This window comes from Capra hircus, chromosome 4 (genome assembly GCF_001704415.2).
Source record: "Capra hircus breed San Clemente chromosome 4, ASM170441v1, whole genome shotgun sequence".
In the NCBI taxonomy this organism is placed as follows: Eukaryota; Metazoa; Chordata; class Mammalia; order Artiodactyla; family Bovidae; genus Capra; species Capra hircus.
In genome coordinates this window covers 30,974,575-30,996,884 of record NC_030811.1, presented here as the reverse complement: position 1 = coordinate 30,996,884, position 22,310 = coordinate 30,974,575, and the positions used below count along the sequence as shown (strand labels likewise).

At 35.5% G+C, this 22,310-nt stretch overlaps 1 protein-coding gene across 5 annotated transcripts in view; it reads right to left on the bottom strand.

Moving 5' to 3' along the window:
• The window catches only part of POT1 (protection of telomeres 1), a 98,694-nt gene extending 78,914 nt beyond the window's left edge, over window positions 1-19,780 (bottom strand). For 2 of the 5 annotated variants that reach the window (XM_005679414.3, XM_013963440.2), the window contains exons 1-4: window positions 19,445-19,780; window positions 18,504-18,688; window positions 16,031-16,103; window positions 9,222-9,313 (exon numbers count right to left, since the gene is read on the bottom strand). In XM_005679414.3, coding sequence (XP_005679471.1) covers window positions 9,222-9,313; window positions 16,031-16,103; window positions 18,504-18,626 — 288 coding nt within the window. In that variant the 5' untranslated portion in view covers window positions 18,627-18,688; window positions 19,445-19,780. Of the gene's footprint in view, window positions 1-9,221; window positions 9,314-16,030; window positions 16,104-18,503; window positions 18,689-19,444 lie in introns of those variants that run through there. The other 3 variants (XM_013963439.2, XM_005679415.3, XM_018046973.1) reach the window with 3 other exon arrangements.

Here is a 22,310-nt window from a genome sequence, read left to right as displayed (position 1 = left end):
TGACTGGTGGAAGCTGCTGTTCATAATCAGTGGTCAATAAATATGTGCTGAATAAATTAATCAGCACTGGTAAAAACAGAAATATTGAACTTCACAAAGAGAAAAATAAGTGGCCTAGGATTTATACTTAATGATTTATTAATCATAATAGCTCTCAAATTAATTCAAATACAGAGGCTAAGAAAGATTAATATACAATAGGCTGTTTTAGTATGTATAAACATTCATTAGACTAAGTTGGAAATGAGATTTAATACACATTGTTCTAAGTTTCTGAGAAAAGCATACTGAAGCCATTCAAACAAGAATGGTAAATACACAGTTTAGTAGTGAGACTACAGTATTCTGATATATCAGAGTGGGTGCCTATCCCAGTCTACTGAAAACAGAAATAGGAAATCGGCCTGAGAAGCATAAGCCTGCTACTAAAAATGATAAGGTTTTAATCTTTATCTTTGCATCAATGTTATAAAAGTGAAAACACATGAAATGAAATCTTTGAACTCACTCAGAATACTCAGGAATCACAAAGGGGTCATTTCCCTTTTGTTACAGTGCCTTGGACTGAGTCCTCGTCATCAACCAACTTTTAGTTTAGCCAAAAGGAATATTTCTACCACAAATCAGTCTCCGAGGTAATGAAATCAGGACACATCTTTTTAACATAAGTGTTCTTTAAAAGTGAACAATTAAAAAGAAAAAACAAAATCAGGCAACTTACCTGCATATAAACAAACGTGGTTTTTACATGCTAATATTTCCTAATGATGAACACAATCAGTGGTGCAATAGGAAGCAAATCAATAGATATCAAAAATGTAAATCACAAAACTAGTGTATTAATTTGCTAATTTTAATGGATAATACATTAAAATTTCTCATGACTGAGCAGGAAAAGGGCAGAGAAAATATGAAGCAATTGATAATAGGAAAAGAAAAATTTATCTGACTTTACCAAGCAGTAAAGTGATTTTTACTATACAGAACTTGCAAATATTGTTAGGTTATTACACCTTAAAACACTGCTAAAGAGTGAAAGGGTACAGGGAAAAGTCAGGCACCTGATGTCACTGATAGTACAGTGACTGACAGAAAATATTTTTCTAACGTAAGAAATGCATTTCATGGGTATTACTAGCATCTATTGGATCGTGAAACACCAAGGACATAACTGGAAGTAATACATGCAATATTAGCATGAAAACCAAAATCTTTAAGTGGTCTCAAATCATTTTATGATCTGATACCCCCACCACAGTCCAACAGCCATATTTTGTGTGACTCACTATGGAATTCTGCCTTCGCGTAATTCCTTAGCATTCCAGGATCTTCACGCAGGAATGATCTATTCTCCTAGTACCCCTGTGCTCATTCTTCCTGCTATTTTTCTTATTCTGCTACTCAATCTTCTCAGTACACATCTACTGCTAAGTCGCTTCAGTCATGTCCGACTCTGTGCGACCCCATAGACGGCAGCCCACCAGGCTCTGCCATCCCTGGGATTCTCCAGGCAAGAACACTGGAGTGGGTTGCCATTTCCTTCTCCAATGCATGAAAGTGAAAAGTGAAAGTGAAGTTGCTCAGTAAGTGTCCAACTCTTCGTGACCCCATGGACTGCAGCCTACCAGGCTCCTCTGTCCATGGGATTTTTCCAGGCAAAAATACTTATTTATTTATAAACAAATAATATAAATATTTATTTATAATTAAATAAAATTAATTATTTTATCACATCTGGATAAAATAATTAATTACACAATAGTTGTTTAATTCCACTTTTCTCCACTGAAAATTACTACATGATGGCAAGGTTCATAACTATCTTAATCAGTAAGATTTTTCAGACATCAAGCATAGAAGACAAAAAATATTCAACAAATCTTCAGACAACTAGGTGAACACTGAAACATATGAATATACCCATGAAACATACACATATTACATAAAAAAAACCTTCATTAAATCTTAACATAAACTATACAACTGCCACAAAACTTACTTCACAGAAACCTGGCATTTTAGAATTGCAAAGGACCTGAGAAACCATCTAATCAAGTATATCTTCACTTTTCAGATAAGAAAATAAGGGCCAGAGAGGATAAATGAGCAGTCTGTGGTCACATACAGCTAACTATTGTAGAACAAGACAAGAACCCACATCTCTGACTTCCAGGTACCACTCTACCTGCCCTTTCAAAACTAAATCCTACAGGGGTGGGAAAAAAATATATTAACAAACGTCTATAATTTTGTCAGTTTTGTGGTAAGATCTTTGAAAAAAAAATTTAAGTACTTTGAAAAAGTTGTATTTTATATCTACATATTAATGTTAAAACTTTCTTTGAAAGTGAAAAGTGAAAGTGAAGTAGCTCAGTCATGTCCGACTCTTTGCGACCCCTGTGGACTGTAGCCTACCAGGCTCCTCCGTCCATGGGATTCTCCAGGCAAGGATACTGGAGTGGGTTGCCATTTCCTTCTCAGGGATCTTCCCGACCCCGACTCAGGGATCAAACCCGGGTCTCCCGTATTGCAAGCAGACGCTTTACAGTCTGAGCCACCAGGGAAGCCCAAACTTTCTTTAAACAAAAGCTAAAACTGAAAAAAAATGCCTCAGATGAGTGGAGTTTCAGTCAGAGCATTTGTATGCTTGCAAAATGTACCATTAATCTAGCAAAGATGTTTTAGGACTGCTGTACTTAAACACAGAGCTAAGCTTTAGAAAACAAGTGACCAAGAACGGTATAAGAACTGAAGTATAAAGTTCATCCTTTTATGCAAAAAGTTTTACCTTTGATTTGCAACAGTCTTTACCCTAGACACTAAAAACTCTAAAATAAATAGCCTAATTAGATCTCTCAGATGACTAGCATTTATGATTTTAAATGCTGAAAGAATTTAAACTAAATTGTGACCTCAGTCTTCTCACCATTATATTTTAAAAGGAGAAACTTTGACTTACCATTATCAATATCCTGTTACCAGACAAGTACTAATTAGTTGTATGCTGCTGCTGCTGAGTCACTTCAGTCGTGTCCAACTCTGTGCGACCCCATAGACGGCAGCCCACCAGGATGCCCCGTCCCTGGGATTCTCCAGGCAAGAACACTGGAGTGGGTTGCCATTTCCTTCTCCAATGCATGAAAGTGAAAAGTGAAAGTGAAGTCGCTCAGTCGTGTCGACCCTCAGCGACCCCATAGACTGCAGCCTTCCAGGCTTCTCCATCCATGGGATTTTCCAGATAGGAGTTACTGGAGTGGGGTGCCATTGCCTTCTCCGAATTAGTTGTATAGTTCTATCCTATTTTAATGAATACCTACTTAAAATATATTTCAACAGCAGAAAACACCTTTCTTATCAGTTAGGAAAAATACTAATATCTAATATATCACACATGATTTATAGAATGTGTACATGCCAATTCATTTTATTATAAACTTTTTATATTGCTTTTCAAATAAGAATAAATACAAGAATTTTAAGGATAAAGATAAAAATGTATTTAAAATATAAGCAAATAGATCCCTAATATTCAATACCGTGTATTTATTTTTAAAACACTTCTCTGAGATGTCCAAGATATGTTGTGAAATAAAGCAATTTACAAAATATGGATAGTATGATGTCACTGGATAACGCACATATGTTTACATATACATATATATACATATGTAAGTATACATATATACATACACATATATATGTAAGTATACATATATACATACATATATAACCCTGGAAGGATACCAAAAAAATGGCACAGCAGTGATATTATCTAATAATGGGAGTAAGTGATGGGAGTGAAACTTTCCCTGTTAAACACCTACTAAGTACTCTCACTTTCATTCCGCTCTCTCCCTCCCTCTCATCATTTCTAAAGAATATCTTTCTTAAAATAAGACATGATTTGGAGTCTTATGAAACACTGAATTCTTAGTAATTCAGAATTGTCATCATAAATGCTAATTATTTAAACAAAGCTGAAATAAAGTCATGCCTTAAAGGGCAAGAATAATAATAAGGAATAACAGTAATAACAGGCCTCTACTGGAGCCACTCATAGCAGTGCCTCATTAAAATAGCTATACAGAGATACTAATTTTTACCCTACCCAAACAACCTCAAGCAGATTTGATTGTGTGTATGATACAGTAGCTTTATAAACTTTTATTTCCTAGTTCACTTTCCTGATAAGGCTGATGGGTAGTACTTTTTTTTTCTTTAGTATATTTGCCTCCAGAACTTCACAGTGCCATACCAACTATGTTAAAATTATATCACAATCAAAAACATTTAAATTGCATCAAAAATTACTCTGGTTACTATTGTGAGAAAAACAGCCTAATGAACTACCCTAGGAGTTTTAGAACATGAACTGCATGGCAACTATTTGCTTTCCTCAAGTTTTAAAGTAAGATTTTAAGATACACCACTGACTTAATAACAGCTGTTCACAGAGGAAAAAATAAATGACTACATTCTTTTCTTTGTCCCAATTAAAAATTAAGGGAAAAAATTGATTTACCACCTCTTCACAGAAACTTAGCAAAATAATCCTAGAAGAGAACATAGGCAAAACATTCTCTGACATAAATAGTAGAAATGTTTTCTCACGTCAGTCTCCAAACTACAAACACAAAACACATATACAACTAGTTCTATGTCAAGTCAACAAGTGCCTTATTAGTTTTTGTCTTTACAGTTTCTGAATTATTGTTAAGCTCTCACTGATTCCTCTACCTTAAATCTCTTCCTGATAGAAGAAAATAAATTGAAAAATAATCTAGGAGATAATCAGGGAAACTGGAACAGACTTGATATTATATATATATATAAATTATTGTAGGCATAATGATGAAATTGTGCTTATGCATGTATACAAATACATAGGAAAAGAGAAATATACATAGATGTGTGTGTGTGTCTGTGTGTGTGTATACATGACTGTGCCAATGATGTCATGATTTATAAAAGCTGATGTTAACACTTCAGTAGTATAATTATATTGTGTATGTATTCATTTGTGTATATACATAAACACATACATACATATACATATATACATAATTTTAGGATGCTTTCTCTTTTATATGCTGAAATTTTTAGAGTTTAAATTATATAACTCCTGCTATTTGCCTTAAAATAACCTGTGGCAGTAAAATGAGTAGATGAAATGGATTAAATAAGAGCCTAAATATTGATTACTGCTGAAGTTAGATATTCAGAATATGGACAGTCATTATTCAATTCTTACCACTTATACATATGTGTGAAATTTTTCATAACAAAAATTTTAAAGACTAACAGATAAAATGTTCCACTAAAAACTCTGTGCCTACTGTTTGATGTTTTCCCCCAAATCCTCCAGGCAGATTCATCCTCAGTTTATTGAGGTTGCTATTCCAGTTCTATCCAGTCACCACCATTAAATGATTTCCAATAGACTAGCGGAAGTAGACACCATAAGGTCAAGCACTGTGTCTTATTCATTTTGGTTTCTTTAGAGCCTAGCACAAAGTCAAGCAAAATGTCAGCCCTTAATAAATGTTTACTGAACCTAAATGAATGTAAATGAAAAAAGAGACAGAGTACAGACAATCTCATCTGACTTTGTCGTTTTACAGAAACCATTGTTTTTCCCCATATCATTTACTTGTTAGTAACAACCATAAATCAACCACATATCTAATATTTCTGTAGCACCATTTTAGAAGTACTTTCTAATACTAAACAATTTATCTGGAGACATCAATGACTCAATAATTTTTATAGCTATATGCTTCAATATTAGTTAATTGCCAAAACTGGTTCTGTAAATATCCAGGGGATCACTAATTAACATCAAAGATGTCAAATGATTCTTATTAAAAAACAATTTTAAATCATTTTAATACACATGCAGAAAAAAAATCTGTATTATACACCAGAGAGTGGTTAATTTCTGTAGATGTGCTGTCCAATACAGTAAAAACTAACCATATATGGCTATTTAATTAAAATGATACAAAGTTTAAAATTCAGTTCCTCAAGCCATATTTTAAGTGCTCATTGGCCAAATAAGACAAGTAGCTACCATATTGACAACACAGGTCTAGAACATTTCCAGCACACGGTTCTACTGGATGGTAGAACTGTTTTTGGTGTGTCTATCTTGTACCCTACAACATTTCTAAATTCATATATTAGCCCTCTCAGCATTTTTTTTTTTTTGGATTTTTAAAGATTTTATATATATTGGATCAGGTCATCTGAGAAGACTTGTTCAGTCGCTCAGTCATTTCTGACTCTGCGACCCCACAGACTGCAGCATGCCAGGCTTCCCTATCCTTCATTTTCTCCCTGAGTTTGCTCAAACTCATGTTCATTGAGTTAAGGATGCCATCCAACCATCTTATCCTCTATCACCCTCTTCTCTTGCCCTCAATCTTTCCCAGCATCAGGGTCTTTTCCAATTACTTGGCTCTTCACATCAGGTAGCTGAAGTACTGAAGCTTCAGCATCAACTCTTGCAATGAATATTCAGAGTTGATTTCCTATAGGATTGATTGGTGTGATCTCCTTGCTGTTCAAAGAACTCTCAAGAGTCTTCTCCAGCACCACAGTTTTAAAGCATCAATTCTTCGGTGCTCAGCCTTCTTTATGGTTCAACTCTCACATCCATACATGACTACTGAAAAACCATAGCTTTGATTATATGGACCTTTGTCAGCAAAGTGATGTCTGTTTTTTAGTATGCTGTCTAGGTTTGTCATAGCTTTTCTTCCAAGGAGCAAGCATCTTTTTAAATTTCATCACTGCAGTCAGTATCTGCAGTAATTTTCAAGCCCAAGAAAATAAAGTCCGTCACAGTTTCCATTGCTTCCCATCTATTTGCCACGAAATGATGGGACCAGATGTCATGGTCTTCATTTTTCAAATATTTAGTTTTAATCCAGCTTTTTCTCTCTCCTCTTTCACCTCCATTAAAATGTTTAGTTCCTCTTCACTTTCTGTCGTTAGAGTGGTGTCATCTGCATACCTGAGGTTACTGATATTTCTCATGGTAATCTTGATTCCAGCTTGTGCTTCATCCAGCCTGGCATTTCACATGATGTAATAGAAGTTAAATAAGCAGGGTGACAATATACAGCCTTGACATACTCCTTTCCCAATTTGGAACCAGTTTGTTGTTCCACGTCTGGTTCTAACTATTGATTCTTGACCTCCATAAAGATTTCTCAGGAGGCAGGTGAAGTGATCTGGTTATCTCCTCTCTTTAAGAATTTTCCAGTTTGTTCTGATCCACACAATCAAAGGCTTTAGCACAGTCAATGAAGCAGATGTTTTTCTGGAATACCCTTGCTTTTTCTATGATCCAATGGATGTTGGCAATTTGATCTCGAGTTCCTCAGCCTTTTCTAAATGCAGCTTGAACATCGGAAAGTTCTTCATTCATGTACTTACTGTTAAAGCGTAGCTTGAAGGATTTTGACCATTACTTTAATAGCATGTGAAATGAGTGCAATTGTACAGTAGTTTGAACATTCATGGGCATTGCCCCTTTTGGGGATTGGAATGAAAACTGATCTAGTCTTCTGGTTTCTACTGTTTTCCTCTATTTCTTTGCATTGTTCACTTAAGAAGGCTTTCTTATTTCTCCTGGCTATTCTTTGGAACTCTGCATTCAAATAGGTATATCTTTCCTTTTCCTTTTAATTCTCTTTTCTCAGCTATTTGTAAGGCCTGTTCAGACAACCATTTTGCCTTTTTTGCATTTCTTTTTCTTGGGAATGGTTTTGGTCACCACCTCCTGTACAATGTTACGAACCTCTGTCCATATTTCTTCAGGCACTCTGTCAGGTCTAATCCCTTGAATATATTTGTCACTTTCACTGCTTAATCATAAGGGATTTGATTTAGGTCATACTTGAATGGCCTACTTTCTTCAATTTAAGTCTGAATTTTGCAATAAGGAGTTCATGATCTGAGCCACAGTCAGCTCCCAGTCTTGCTTTCGCTTACTGTACAGAGCTTCTCCATCTTTGGCTGCAAAGAATATAATCAATCTAATTTCGGTATTAACCATCTGGTGATGTCCACATGTAGAGTCGTCTCTCGTGTGTTGGAAGAGGGTGTTTGCTATGACCAGTGCGTTCTCTTGGCCAAACTCTTGTTAGCCTTTGCCTCGCTTTATTTGTACTCCAAAGCCAAACTTGCCTGTTATTTCAGGTATGTCTTTACTTCCTACTCTGAGAAGAGAGATAATTTTACTTCTTCTTTTATAAATTAGATGTCTTTTCTTTTCTGCATATTTGATTACTCTGGCTAGAAGTTCTAGTACAAGGCTGAAGAGCAGTGGTGAAAGCAAGCATCCTTTTCATGTTCCTGCCTTACGAGGAAAGCTTTCAGTCTTTCACTATTGAGTATGATGTTAGTTAGAGGTTTTTCATAATTGACTTTTATTATGTTACGATGTTCCCTTCGATTTTTCTGAGTGTTCTGACTACAAAAGTATGTAGAATTTTTCAAATACCTTTTCTGCATCAATTAAGTTAATAATTTGTGTTTTTTATCCCTTTGTTCTATTATTAATGTGATGTATTTTGTTGTTGTTCAGTAGCTAATTTTGTCCAATTCTGAGACCCCACGTACTATGGCACTCAGGCTTCTCTATCCTCCACTATGTCCTAGAGTTTGCCCAAATTCATATCCATCTAGTCAGCGATGGTATGACAATGTAATACAATGTAGTATAATGATTTTCTTACATCGAACCAAATATAATTTCTGGGATAAATCCCTTTGGTCATGGTGTTTACTCTCCTTTTAATACACTGCTGGGTTTGGTTTGGTATCATCTTGCTGGGGATTTTAGCAGGCATTTATTTTATAATAACTAAAGAAAATATTATAGACATACTCATATAGACTTATAGCTCATATTATTTTTTAGTTAGTAAGGATTATTTTTAAGTAAGAGAAAATGTACCTATCTTTAAGACAGTCTATTGAATATTGAAAATTAAACTTAAGCGAGAGGAAAAATTGTCCCTTTTTCTGTCAATGATAAGTTTCACTAATCTCTTTCAAGTGTTCAATTTTAAGGATGTTGCTTTTTAAAAAAGTATAATTTTTCATACATCTGCAAATCTATAATGAATTTCTAAAAAATGGCTTGTAGGATACATATAGCATGATCAATAATTCTATTTCTAAAGAGATAAAGTAATATAAAAGTATTTTACCCCTTCATAGAAAACTTTAGCACAGTCCTTTGCTAAGTTTCCAAAAAATAATATATTGATCTTGCTGATGTCTGAATTCGAATTATCTTGTTCTATAGAGAAACACACACAGAAAAACACTTTAGATACAGAAGTTTAATAGACACAAAAAAATTGCTGACAATGAAATTCTAAAACCTATAGTTACTACAAAATAAAATTATGAAGAAGAGCAATTAAAATGTTTATAATTCACTTTTAGTTTACTCTATTACCTTAAGAATTGCAAAAATAATGTACAGAATGCTACTAGGCATTAAAACCAAAATGATAACAGTTTCAACTATAATATGTTTTACAAATTTCTGTAAATACCACATTAATATCACATAATGATCACTTTCAATTTATTTTCCTATGGTTACCATCAAACCAAAAGAATTGAATAAGATACTGAATAAGAACTAAATAAAAATAATTCAATTTTTGTACTGTATAACATCATTCTCCAAATACTTTATTTTTACTGAACTTCTGGTAATATATAATTATTAGAACTTTAAGTTTTAATCTAGACAAATGAGCTCTCTGCAGCACTCATACATTGAAGAGTAAAAGAGCAGTGTGTGTGTAAAAACTGAGCTTTTTGTGATTTTGACAATAAGAATTATTTGGAAAAGAAGAAACAGATATGCTATGAGGAATCTCATTTGGAAATTCTAGGCTTTGGGGAAGACTCTCCATAATCTTTGTTCTACAGAGGTCACCTCCTAGAACCACTGAAGCAAGGCCAAATGCTAAGATTCAATTACTGTAACATCTGAGAGAAGTCTCGTTAATATCAGCTTTCAAACATTCAATTACTCCAACGGCTCTCATATCAGACTTTCATGTATCTATGATGTACATGAAACATCTTTCCAAAACTTGCAAAACTTGTAACTTATAACTCTTGAATCTGCTACTTTATCACCAGCAATGAAAACACTATCACACATCTGCCTATTGCCTCCTTTCACTTACTTCTGTCATCTAATTCCTCAAAGTAAGCAGACACATAAATTGAAACACTAATGTTCTCAAAAACAAAAATACAATGGTTTCTAATCAAGATATAACTTACTTCCTTAATAGAGTAAATGCCCTATCAGATGTCTATGTCTGGCCATGACAGAGTAATGGGAACTGGATTTGTTCTGTCCTTAAAGAAACTAGAAAACTAACAAAAACAACAACTATATATATATATATATATATATATATATATATATATATATATATACACACACACACACACACACACAATTATTATATATATATACACAACTATTGTATATACTATATTGTATATATACATATATACATACAATATATATTGTATATTATACAACTATTATATATATACAACCATATATATACACAACTATTATATATATACACAACTATATATACACAACAACTATTTATATATATATATACAAAACTATTTATATATATATAAAACTATATATATATGATTGTATATATATACAACTATATATATACATATACAACTATTGTGTATATATATATAACTATTATATATATGTACAACTATATATATACACACACAACTATATATATACAACTATATATATACAACTATTTATATATATATACACAACTATTATATATACACAACTATAATAGTTGTTTGTATATATATAAATAGCTGTTGCGTGTGTGTGTATATATATATATATAGTTGTTGTATATATATAGTTGTTGTGTGTGTATATATATATATATATATATATATATATATATATATATATATATAAAGATGTCCTTTTCATTATAGGGGACTGGAATGCAAAGGTAGGAAGTCAAGAAACACCTGGAGTAACAGGCAAATTTGACCTTGAAATATGGAACGAAGCAGGGCAAAGACTAATAGAGTTTTGCCAAGATAATGCACAGGTCATAGCAAACACCCTCTTCCAACAACACGAGAAGACTACACATGGACATCACCAGATGGCCAACACCGAAATCAGACTGATTATATTCTTTGCAGCCAAAGACGGAGAAGCTCTATACAGTCAACAAAAACAAGACCGGGAGCTGACTGTGGCTCAGATCATGAACTCCTTATTGCCAAATTCAGACTTAAATTGAAGTAAGTAGGGAAAACTGCTGGACCATTCAGGTATGACCTAAATCAAATCCCTTATGATTATACAGTAGAAGTGAGAAATAGATTTAAGGGTCTAGATCTGATAGATAGAGTGCCTGATGAAGTATGGAATGAGGTTGGTGACACTGTACAGGAGACAGGGATCAAGACCATACCCATGGAAAAGAAATGCAAAAAAGCAAAATGGCTGTCTGGGGAGGCCTTACAAATAGCTATGAAAAGAAGAAAGGCAAAAAGCAAAGGAGAAAAGGAAAGATATAAGCACATGAATGCAGAGTTCCAAAGAATAGCAAGAAGAGATAAGAAAGCCTTCTTCAGCGATCAGTGAAAAGAAATAGAGGAAAAGAACAGAATGGGAAAGACTAGAGATCTCTTCAAGAAAATTAGAGATACCAAGGGAATATTTCATGCAAAGATGGGCTTGATAAAGGACAGAAATGGTCTGGACCTAACAGAAGCAGAAGATATTAAGAAGAGGTGGCAAGAATAAAATGGAAGAACTGCACAAAAAAGATCTTCACGACCCAGATAACCATGATGATGTGATCACTAATCTAGAGCCAGACATCTTGGAATGTGAAGTCAAGTGGGCTTTAGAAAGCATCACTACAAACAAAGCTAGTGGAGGTGATGGAATTCCAGTTGAGCTGTTTCAAATCCTGAAAGAAGATGCTGTGAAAGTGCTGCACTCAATATGCCAGCAAATTTGGAAAACTCAGCAGTGGCCACAGGACTGAAAAAGGTCAGTTTTCATTCCAATCCCAAAGAAAGGCAATGCCAAAGAATGCTTAAACTATCACACAATTGCACTCATCTCACATGCTAGTAAAGTAATGCTCAAAATTCTTCAAGTCAGACTTCAGCAATAAGTGAACCGTGAACTCCCTGATGTTCAAGCTGGTTTTAGAAAAGGCAGAGGAACCAGAGATCAAATTGCCAACATCCGCTGGATCATGGAAAAAGCAAGAGAGTTCCAGAAAAACATCTATTTCTGCTTTATTGACTATGCCAAAGCCTTTGACTGTGTGGATCACAATAAACTGTGGAAAATTCTGAAAGAGATGGGAATACCAGACCACCTAACCTGCCTCTTGAGAAATCTGTATGCAGGTCAGGAAGTAACAGTTAGAACTGGACATGGAACAACAGACTGGTTCCAAATAGGAAAAGGAGTACGTCAAGGCTGTATATCGTCACCCTGCTTATTTAACTTCTATGCAGAGTACATCATGAGAAACACCAGACTGGAAGAAACACAAGCTGGAATCAAGATTGCTGGGAGAAATATCAATAACCTCAGATATGCAGATGACACCATCCTTATGGCAGAAAGTGAAGAGGAGCTAAAAAGCCTCTTGATGAAAGTGAAAGAGGAGAGTGGAAAAGTTGGCTTGAAGCTCAACATTCAGAAAACGAAGATCATGGCATCTGGTCCCATCACTTCATGGGAAATAGATGGGGAAACAGTGGAAAGAGTGTCAGAGTTTATTTTTTGGGGCTCCAGAATCACTGCAGATGGTGACTGCAGCCATGAAATTAAAAGACGCTTACTCCTTGGAAGAAAAGTTATAACCAACCTAGATAGCATATTGAAAAGCAGAGACATTGCTTTGCCGACTAAGGTCCGTCTAGTCAAGGGTATGGTTTTTCCTGTGGTCATGTATGGATGTGAGAGTTGGACTGTGAAGAAGGCTGAGCGCTGAAGAAGTGATGTGTCTGAACTGTGGTGTTGGAGAAGACTCTTGAGGGTCCCTTGGACTGCAAGGAGATCCAACCAGTCCATTCTGAAGGAGATCAGCCCTGGGATTTCTTTGGAAGGAATGATGCTAAAGCTGAAGCTCCAGTACTTTGGCCACCTCATGAGAAGAGTTGACTCATTGGGAAAGACTCTGATGCTGGGAGAGACTGGGGGCAGGAGGAGAAGGGGACAACCCAGGATGAGATGGCTGGATGGCATCACAGACTCAATGGACGTGGGTCTGGGTGAACTCTGGGAGATGGTGATGGACAGGGAGGCCTGGCATGCTGAGATTCATGGGGTCGCAAAGAGTCGGACACGACTGAGTGAATGAACTGAACTGAACTGATTATATATATATACACACACACAACTATTGTATGTACTATATTGTATATACATACACATCCTATATATATTGTATATATTGTATACTATACAACTATTATATATATATACAACTATTGTATATACTATATTGTATATATATACATATAATATATATAGTGTGTATATATATACAACTATTGTAATATATAACTATTATATATATATACAATTGTATATATAAATATATATACAACAACTATTTATATATATATATATATATATATATATATATATATATATATATATAAACAGTTTGCAGACACTGGACAACAGGAAGTGCAGGAAACTATTTTCTTTGAGAAGGAAAGCAAAGCCAGAGCCCTAGTTTATTTCCTGGAGATTCTAGGCAACAGAAAATGGAGGTAAAATCTAAAGAAAGCCCAGCAACCTCACTGAATTCAGAAGAGTTCAGATTTGAGGACAGCAAAGTGGACAGAATTTGTGCAACATGTTGTTGAAAGGAAGACAGCAGCATAGACAAGTGCTCTGGAGATGAGTGCCTTTGGGTCTTTGGCTGAGTACTTATCTCCAAAAGCACAGGAGGAAAGACTCCCAGAAAGGAATTAGAACCACTTGAAAGAAAGAGGCAGAATAATTCTGAGACTCACACAGTGCTGTGAACTGTTCTGGCTCCAGAGTGGAATCCTCATACACAAAGCACGTGGTACACTTGTCAGAAGGGCACCTCCTTGGTTATCAGGACAAATTAGTCCCGACATACAGGCTGCTCTAGACCCACCCTAACAAAGTTAATCAAATGGATTTCAAGAGAATTTATAGTATTCCAAATTGAAGACAAATAATATTTAAAGAATTACAAATAAATCCAATGTTTGATAATATAAAATTCTGAATGTCCAGCATTCAGTTAAAAAAACTACCAACGATGACTACATTAGAACTGGGGTAGGGAGGATACATGGTCGGGGGGTGGGGGGATCAATAGAAAATAACTCAGAAATAACAGTGATAATAGCATTGACATAGAAGATTTTGAAACAGTTATTAAAATTACATGTTCAAGAAAGTAGAAGACAATAGGTGAGGAGAACTGAGAGACATAAAAAAACTAAACAGGAACTTAAAGAGTTGAAAAATACAATATTAGAAGCTAACAATACAATGACTGAAGTTAACAGCAAAGAAATGTTAACAGAAAAGAAATGTTAACTGAAAATAGGAAAACAGAAAAATCAAAATCAATTAAAACAAAAGCTGATTTTCAAAATCAATAAAATAAATCTTCAGCCAGAATGATCAGGAAAAAAGTGAGAGAAGACAGAAGTCATGAATTATCAAATCAATGGAATACAACATCATTACAGATCCTACCAACAATAAAAGCATATAAAAAGTATTTTATGAATGACTTTACACCAACATATTGACAACCAAGATGATCTGGATAAATTCCTTTAGAAACACAATCTACCAATGCTTACTCAAGAAAGAAAGAGATAATTTCAATAGCCCTATGTCAATTAAAGGGACTGAATTTAGAATTAAATCTTCCTAATGAAAAAATCTCCATATAAAAGTGGCTTCACCAGTGGATTCTATAAACATTTAAGGAAGAAATAAACAATTCCAGGTAAAGTCTTCCAGAAAATAGGAAAGGAGGGACCATAAACAACTCTTCACTAAGGACAGCATTACCCCAACATCAAAACCAATCAAAATCACTACAGGAAAAGACAGACTCCTACCATATTTTTCATAAATTTAAATGCAAAAATTCTTAACAAAATATTAGCAAATCAAACCTAGAAATATATAAAAGGATAATACATCAGGCACGCCACTACACTCTGCTCTATTTTTCTTCAAACCAAATTTCTGTCAATTATTACTTTGTTCAATTATTTGCTGAATTTACTTATTCCCCTACAATGTAAACTCCATGAATGCAAGAACCTTGTTTTGGTCATTGTGATATTGCTAGCTACATTGCTGTACCTAGAACAGTGTCTGTTATGTATATGGTTTCCAATAGTTTTGGAAATATACTTCAAAGTTTATTTCCCATTCCCTGCTGTAGACCATTCTTCATTCATTCAACTAATTTCAGACTTCAGATGAGATTTACTTTGGTCTCCAAGTATTCTAAACTCTTACCAAGATTATTTAAGGGTTACTAGGGAGAACAATTACCTCATGTAACACCTAGGAAAGAAATAACATGCTGAAAACAGCATTATCTTACAATTTGCTGTTTGGGTCACACTAATGAAACTAGAAAATAGGGAGATGAATTAGCCATTGTAATATCTGGGTAGGACATTAAAGGAATCTGAAGTAAAACAGAAGCCATGGGGGAGTGAGGAGCGGACAGACTTTGAAGAAAAAGATTTAGAGATGAATAACTTTTCATTCCATATATTTGATGCTAGAGTAAAAGAATACATTTTCACTCCATAGATGTTCACACTAAAAATGATTTTTGTGGGCATATGTGTATGTATACATAAAGTTACCCATTTCTAGATTATAAGCCAAAAGTTAAGCAGAAATGGTCTTGTCATTTACCTTGAAGTCCAATCTTTAAAACAGCTCTTCTGTTTTCACCACAAATTAAAGAAGAGATAAGTGAGAGTTTTCCCTGAAGTGAAAGAAAAATAGTTACAGATAAATCCAAGAGACGGTAATAACATAACTAAAATTAGAATAAATTTTTAAAGCTACTTTACTCATCATTACAAAATACTGGAAAGAATCCAAGTACTGCTACACTGGGGAATGTTATACACAGACTGTAGTGGAATTCTAGCAATCAATAAAATGTAATACTATTGATAAACGTAACAACTTGCAGAATTGCAAGGAGTGAAAAGAAGCCACAATCAAAAGGCTGCATACTGATACATGTAACATATAATATTCTACATCAACTATACTTTAAAAGGAAAAAGCTACATACAGTTCAGTTCAGTTGCTCAATCATGTGTGACTCTACTCAGTCGTGTGTGACTCTACATAAATGATTCAATTTACATGGCATTCTTGAAAGGCAAAAAGTACTGTATAACCTGAGAAAGCTGGTCAAAAGTGGTTGTCATGAATTGAAATTAAGGTAGCAGCAGACTATAAAATTTGGGGTGAGTGAAAGCCTGTTCTACAGCTTGATTATGGTTGCAGTTACATGTTTTTATACATCTGTCAAAACTCACAGACCTATATATAGTACAAACCAGTGAATTTCATAGTAAAATGCATTTAATAAAATTCAAGAAACATTGAGATACCTGCAGACATGTGCAGTTTAGAAAAAGGAATATAAGAATTCAAACTGACATTTTATTTATATCTAAACTTAATAACACCAATAAAAATGCTAGAATTTTTAAAATATTTCACTTAAATTCTTCTATATCAAACACACAAAATAGGAATGAAGTTAGGTACAGCACAGTAATAATTAACATTAATGATCCATCAGAAAGAAAATTAATTTAATCAAATCATTAATAAACACAAGTATGCAAGAAGATGGGGAAACAGTGGCAGACTTAATTTTGGGGGGCTCCAAAATCATTGTAGATGGTGATTGCAGCCATGAAATTAAAAGACGCTTACTCCTTGGAAGAAAAATTACGACCAACCTAGATAGCATATTCTAGAGACATTACTTTGCCAACAAAGGTCTGTCTAGTCAAGGGTATGGTTTTTCCAGTGGTCATGTGTGGATGTGAGAGTTGGACTGTGAAGAAAGCTGAGCGCTAAAGAACTGATGTTTTTGAACTGTGGTGTTGGAGAAGACTCTTGAGAGTCCCTTGGACTGCAAGGAGATCCAACCAGTCCATTCTGAGGGAGATCAGCCCTGGGATTTCTTTGGAAGGAATGATGCTAAGAAACTCCAATACTTTGGCCACCTCATGCGAAGAGTTGACTCATTGGGAAAGACTCTGATGCTGGGAGGGATTGGGGGCAGGAGGAGAAGGGGACGACAGAGGATGAGATGGCTGGATAGCATCACCGACTGGATGGATGTGAGTCTGGGTGAACTTCGGAAGTTGGTGATGGAGAGGGAGGCCTGGCTTCATGGGGTTGCAAAGAGTCGGACATGACTGAGAGACTGAACACACTGAACTGATGCAAGAAGCATCATCCTAATCAACCAAATGTGAAGTGAGTTTGCAAATACTAAAAAACGTTTGATTAGGAATTTAAATACAATGAAGTAAAAAAGACCAGCTGTAATACATAGAACTTTATTTCATATGACAGAAAATATCAGGAAAATGGAAAACAAAAAAAAAATGAAAGATAAACAAATGTCTACATGGAGAATATTGATTTTTCATATGACAGGAAATATCAGGAAAATGGAAAACAAAAAAAAATGAAAAATAACAAATGTCTACGTGGAGAATATTGATTACCAGGTAAAACTGAAAAGTGACATCATTTCTCTTTTACTATATGACACATTTTGTCAGTAAGCTCTTTACCTGCTTCCTATCACTCTTAACTTTGATCCAAAATTAAATATACAACAACTAAAATTTTAAAATTCACTGCTGCTGCTGCTAAGTCGTTTCAGTCGTGTCCGACTCTGTGCGATCCCATAGATGGCAGACCACCAGGCTTCCCTGTCCCACTAAATATGCATAAAAAGTATTGGATATAACCCCCCAAAATTTCAGGAACTTAAAAGACAAAATCAATAGAAATTCCACAATCTGAAATCCTCAGCGAAAACAAAACAGTACTGAAGAAAGACAAACAGTCCCTGACAGACCAGAAGGACAATATCAAAGAACCCAACATGCAACCATACATGTAAGTGACATCCAGAAAAAGAGTAATAATATGCAAGAAAAAAAAATCCAAGAAACATTAGTCAATAATTTCCCTAATTTGATAAAAACTGTTGAACTATGCATCCAAGAAGTTCAGTTGCTCACATGTGGATAAGTTCAAATAAAAACCACACCAAGGCACTCGACAATCCAACTTCGGAAAACAAACGGTAACTATTCTGAGTTGTGTCAATTCTTACCTGGATATATTTCTTGTCATAATCACAACCTGGCTGTAGGGATCTGATATCTACTTTGTGTAATTTATTTAGCAGATCAACTTCAGGCACTCCATTGACTTCTTTTATTAATTCAAGTGGCATATCAGATCTGCTTCATAGTGTGATGGAAAGCAAATTCGGTTAGGGAAGTCGATAACTTACTGCTGAAAACACAAAAACCAGTATTTTATCCAAAGTAGTAAATAATTTGCTTTAAGCGTCTTTGATTTGCTTTTCCTTTTTAGCTAGTCATCCCTGTTGGGGGAGAAGGACGGGTGAATTATTCTGTAATTTTATTACGATGATCAATACACACATTCTCCTAAGGCATTCAAACTTAACCATTCTCTATTAGTCTTGTATTTTAAGAACTACTTGTATAATTCAGCTTTAGAATCTGCGAAAAGGGCACTAACAACTTCCTTTACCAGGGTGCTTTGAAAGGTACAAACTACTGAGGAAGCGAAAGGAGGTTGAAAAGTTTTGCGCTTGTTTTTAAATCCCTTTGGCAGTTGTAACACTGTGTAGGTATACTGTGCCCCAAAAGTTTATGACTCCAAAATTTATCTGTTGCCTCCTCCCTCCAGCCCCTATGCAGTCGAAAGAAACTACTGAACAGCTGTTAACCTGCGCATTTGCAGATTCTTTTTATTTTTTCCCCAAACTTATTGCCTGGGACACGCACTAGTATCGATATTTAGTTTTAGTGTGTGCGCGCCAAGCTTCTCCAAGCCAGGCGACAGTCTTGAGGGCGGAGACATGGATTAACTGAAGTCAGGTGCTCACAAAACGCTAAAATGCTCAACACAAGTAAGCTCACGAGAAAGACAAGTATCAACAGTTTCCCTGCAATATCTCCTCCAAATGTTGATCTAAACTACACCAGGCTCTTCATAATACCGGTTCAGGTCCCGACTCACCTCGTAACCACGTCAAGAACTCCAAATTTAGCTTGGAAATTGACTGACCCGCTCTTTTAAAAGAGAAACTAGGAAGCGTTCGGACGGGCGCGCTGGTGACGTCACACGCACGGCAGCAACCCAGTCCCACGCATGCGTACACGACCGCTAGGGCATACGAGCGGCTCGTTCTCAGGCCTTTGGAGGACGAACTGCGGGATGGTGTCTAGGCCTAAAATGCGCTGAAAGTTTCTCGGAATACCTAGAGAGGATCCAGCGCGTGGCGGGGAGGGTGGCGGCTGTACTACTCCCGCGCGCCCAATTCCCGCGGATCCACTTAGGGCGGCTCCCCGCCGATTTCGAGCAGTCTCTGGCGGGTGGCGGAGGGAGGAGAGGCGGTGCTACACATTTCCTAAATCCAATAGCCAATGAAAAGCCTTTCGCAGACCTAGGCGGGTTTGGTAGATTTGGAAGCTCCTGGGGACAGGGCCCTTATTTTAGTTCCCAATTGTCTTCCCCTAAAGGAAAGAGCTCTAACGCAGTTTTTACAGTGAAATAAATCTAGCAATGAGGAATGCTACTTTTCAGATTTGATTAACCACTTCAATGATTTATAGGACTATGATTTTATGCTATAATTAATGAGCTGTTTAGTTGCTAAGTCTTGTCAGACTCTTGCGACCCCATGTGTAGCTGGCCAGGCTCCTGTCTGTCGGATTTCCCAGAAAAGAAAATTAGAGTGGGATGCCGGTTTCCTTTGCCAGGGGAATCGTCCCCTCCTGGGGATCAAACCTGCCTCCCCTGCATTCGCATTTGAGTTCTTTACCACTGAACCACGGTAATTAGTGAGATGCTGTTAAATGTGAATCTTTTGCTTATTTTTGATTTATCCCTCCAGTCATTTAAGTGAAACCACCCAGTGCAAAACTAGAATGAAATATTCACATAAATATTTCCAATGCTATTTGGACTGAAACATCTGCTGTACGTATATATTTGCAGGAAGAAATAGCTAACATATTTGAAGAAAAAAAATTTTTTTCAGCAGGAAGCACGTGTGTTAGTCCATCTTCCCCTTCTCTCCCATCCTTGTATTCATATACCACCAGTTGCGATAATAGTTTGAGCTCTGCAGCTGGTTATTTGAGGAAAACTATCCAAGGGGTCAATTACACATCTTTTCTCAACCTATTTTCAACTTTTCTTTCTTACTCACTGTGTTGATCTGAAACAAGTAAGACTACCAGATAATTCTCCAACAAGGATGTGTTTATTTGGGATCAGTAGAATGTGGCAACTCAAGGTTTGCAAAACCGAGAAAACATGCAAGAAAAGGACTGGAAAGGGAAGAAGAAAGCTGGTATAGAGGAGGAAAGAGAGGTGGGAGAATTTTAATAAGCAAAGAATTCATGGCTTTTCATTGAGTCTTCTTTTAACCTTATTTTATATTGGAGTATAGTCAATTAATAAACAATGTTGTGATTGGTTTCAGGTGAACAGTGAAGGGACTCAGCCATACATATATACCTATCAGTTCACCCCCAAACTCCTTTCCTGTAACATTGAGCAGAGTTCCATGTGCTATACGATAGGTCCTTGTTGGTTATCTGTTTGAAATATAGCAGTGTGTACTTCATCCCCAACTCTCTACCTATCCCTTCCCTCCATCCTCCTCGCTGCAACCACAGGTTCATTCTTTAAATCTGTGAGTCTCTGTTTCGTAAGTTCATTTGTATCAAATATCTTTGCCAGGAGAGGGAAGTCTGTCTTCTTCCTGTTGAGGTCAGCAGGGTGTGAGATCTCACTTTTTTAGTCTCCCAACTCTAGAGACTAACTGAATTTTTTTCCAATATCTAACTGAATTAACAATCACCCAAATTATAGTGTTCTGGAAACATAAAGGTAATTACTATCTTTTTTAACTTTTTGGACTTTTTGAACTTATTGGAAAGAAAAAAAAAAGTTTATAGAAGATATTTTCATAAGCTTCCTGTTTAACATAGGCCCAAAGCCTTGGTGGTCATCTTATAGGGTCCTTATAAATACATGGGACTGAGACAGGATTTACTATTGGATTCTACAGGGAAATACACAGGAGCAATTCATTTCTTTAGGAGTGAAACTATCCACTGATCTTATGACTATCGGTTCTCCCAAGTTTACTAAAGCCCCAAATTTTAACACCATGATCATTACAGGGGAATTTTTTTTTTTCAACTGTCATATATAAACTTGGTAACACAGAATCTGTATACATGTTCTTAGTTTTAAAAATATACAGCATCTAAACTATCTTTTTAGTTAATCCTGCAAGTTATCCTTTGCCCTAAAATGAGAAAAAAATCTTACTTTCAATTAAAAAAAAGGGGGAAAAGTGCCAAACTGGTCTTTTTGAAAGTGGAGTAAAACACTGTGGGGTTCAAACAGTATAGTTATCAATTCCCTATATACAAAAAATGAGAGAGATGATTAGTCCTTATTGATATATAGATATGTCCACCTATCACTCCCAGCAAATCTTAATACAAACATAATAGTTCATCTCCATAAACCCCAAGACAATTTACTCAACAATAAAGTTATATAAATCAGGTATATGTTTGAAAAGTTTAGAACTCAAGGACTGTTTTGAAAGGTCAGTTTGTGGAGAATAATATGTCATTGTATCTAATGGTAATTCCAATTGTATCCAATCCAACTCTATTCAATTGAGGTTTCTGCTTATTTTATTTTAATTTTTTTTTACATTTGCAATTGGCATTTAAACACCTTCTTCCACAGCCTAAGCTTACTACAGGCAAGGAGAATTGTTTGCTATTGTGACCAATGTGACCAATTGTGACCAATGTCTGGCACATTGTAGATGCTGAATATTTGTTGAATGAAC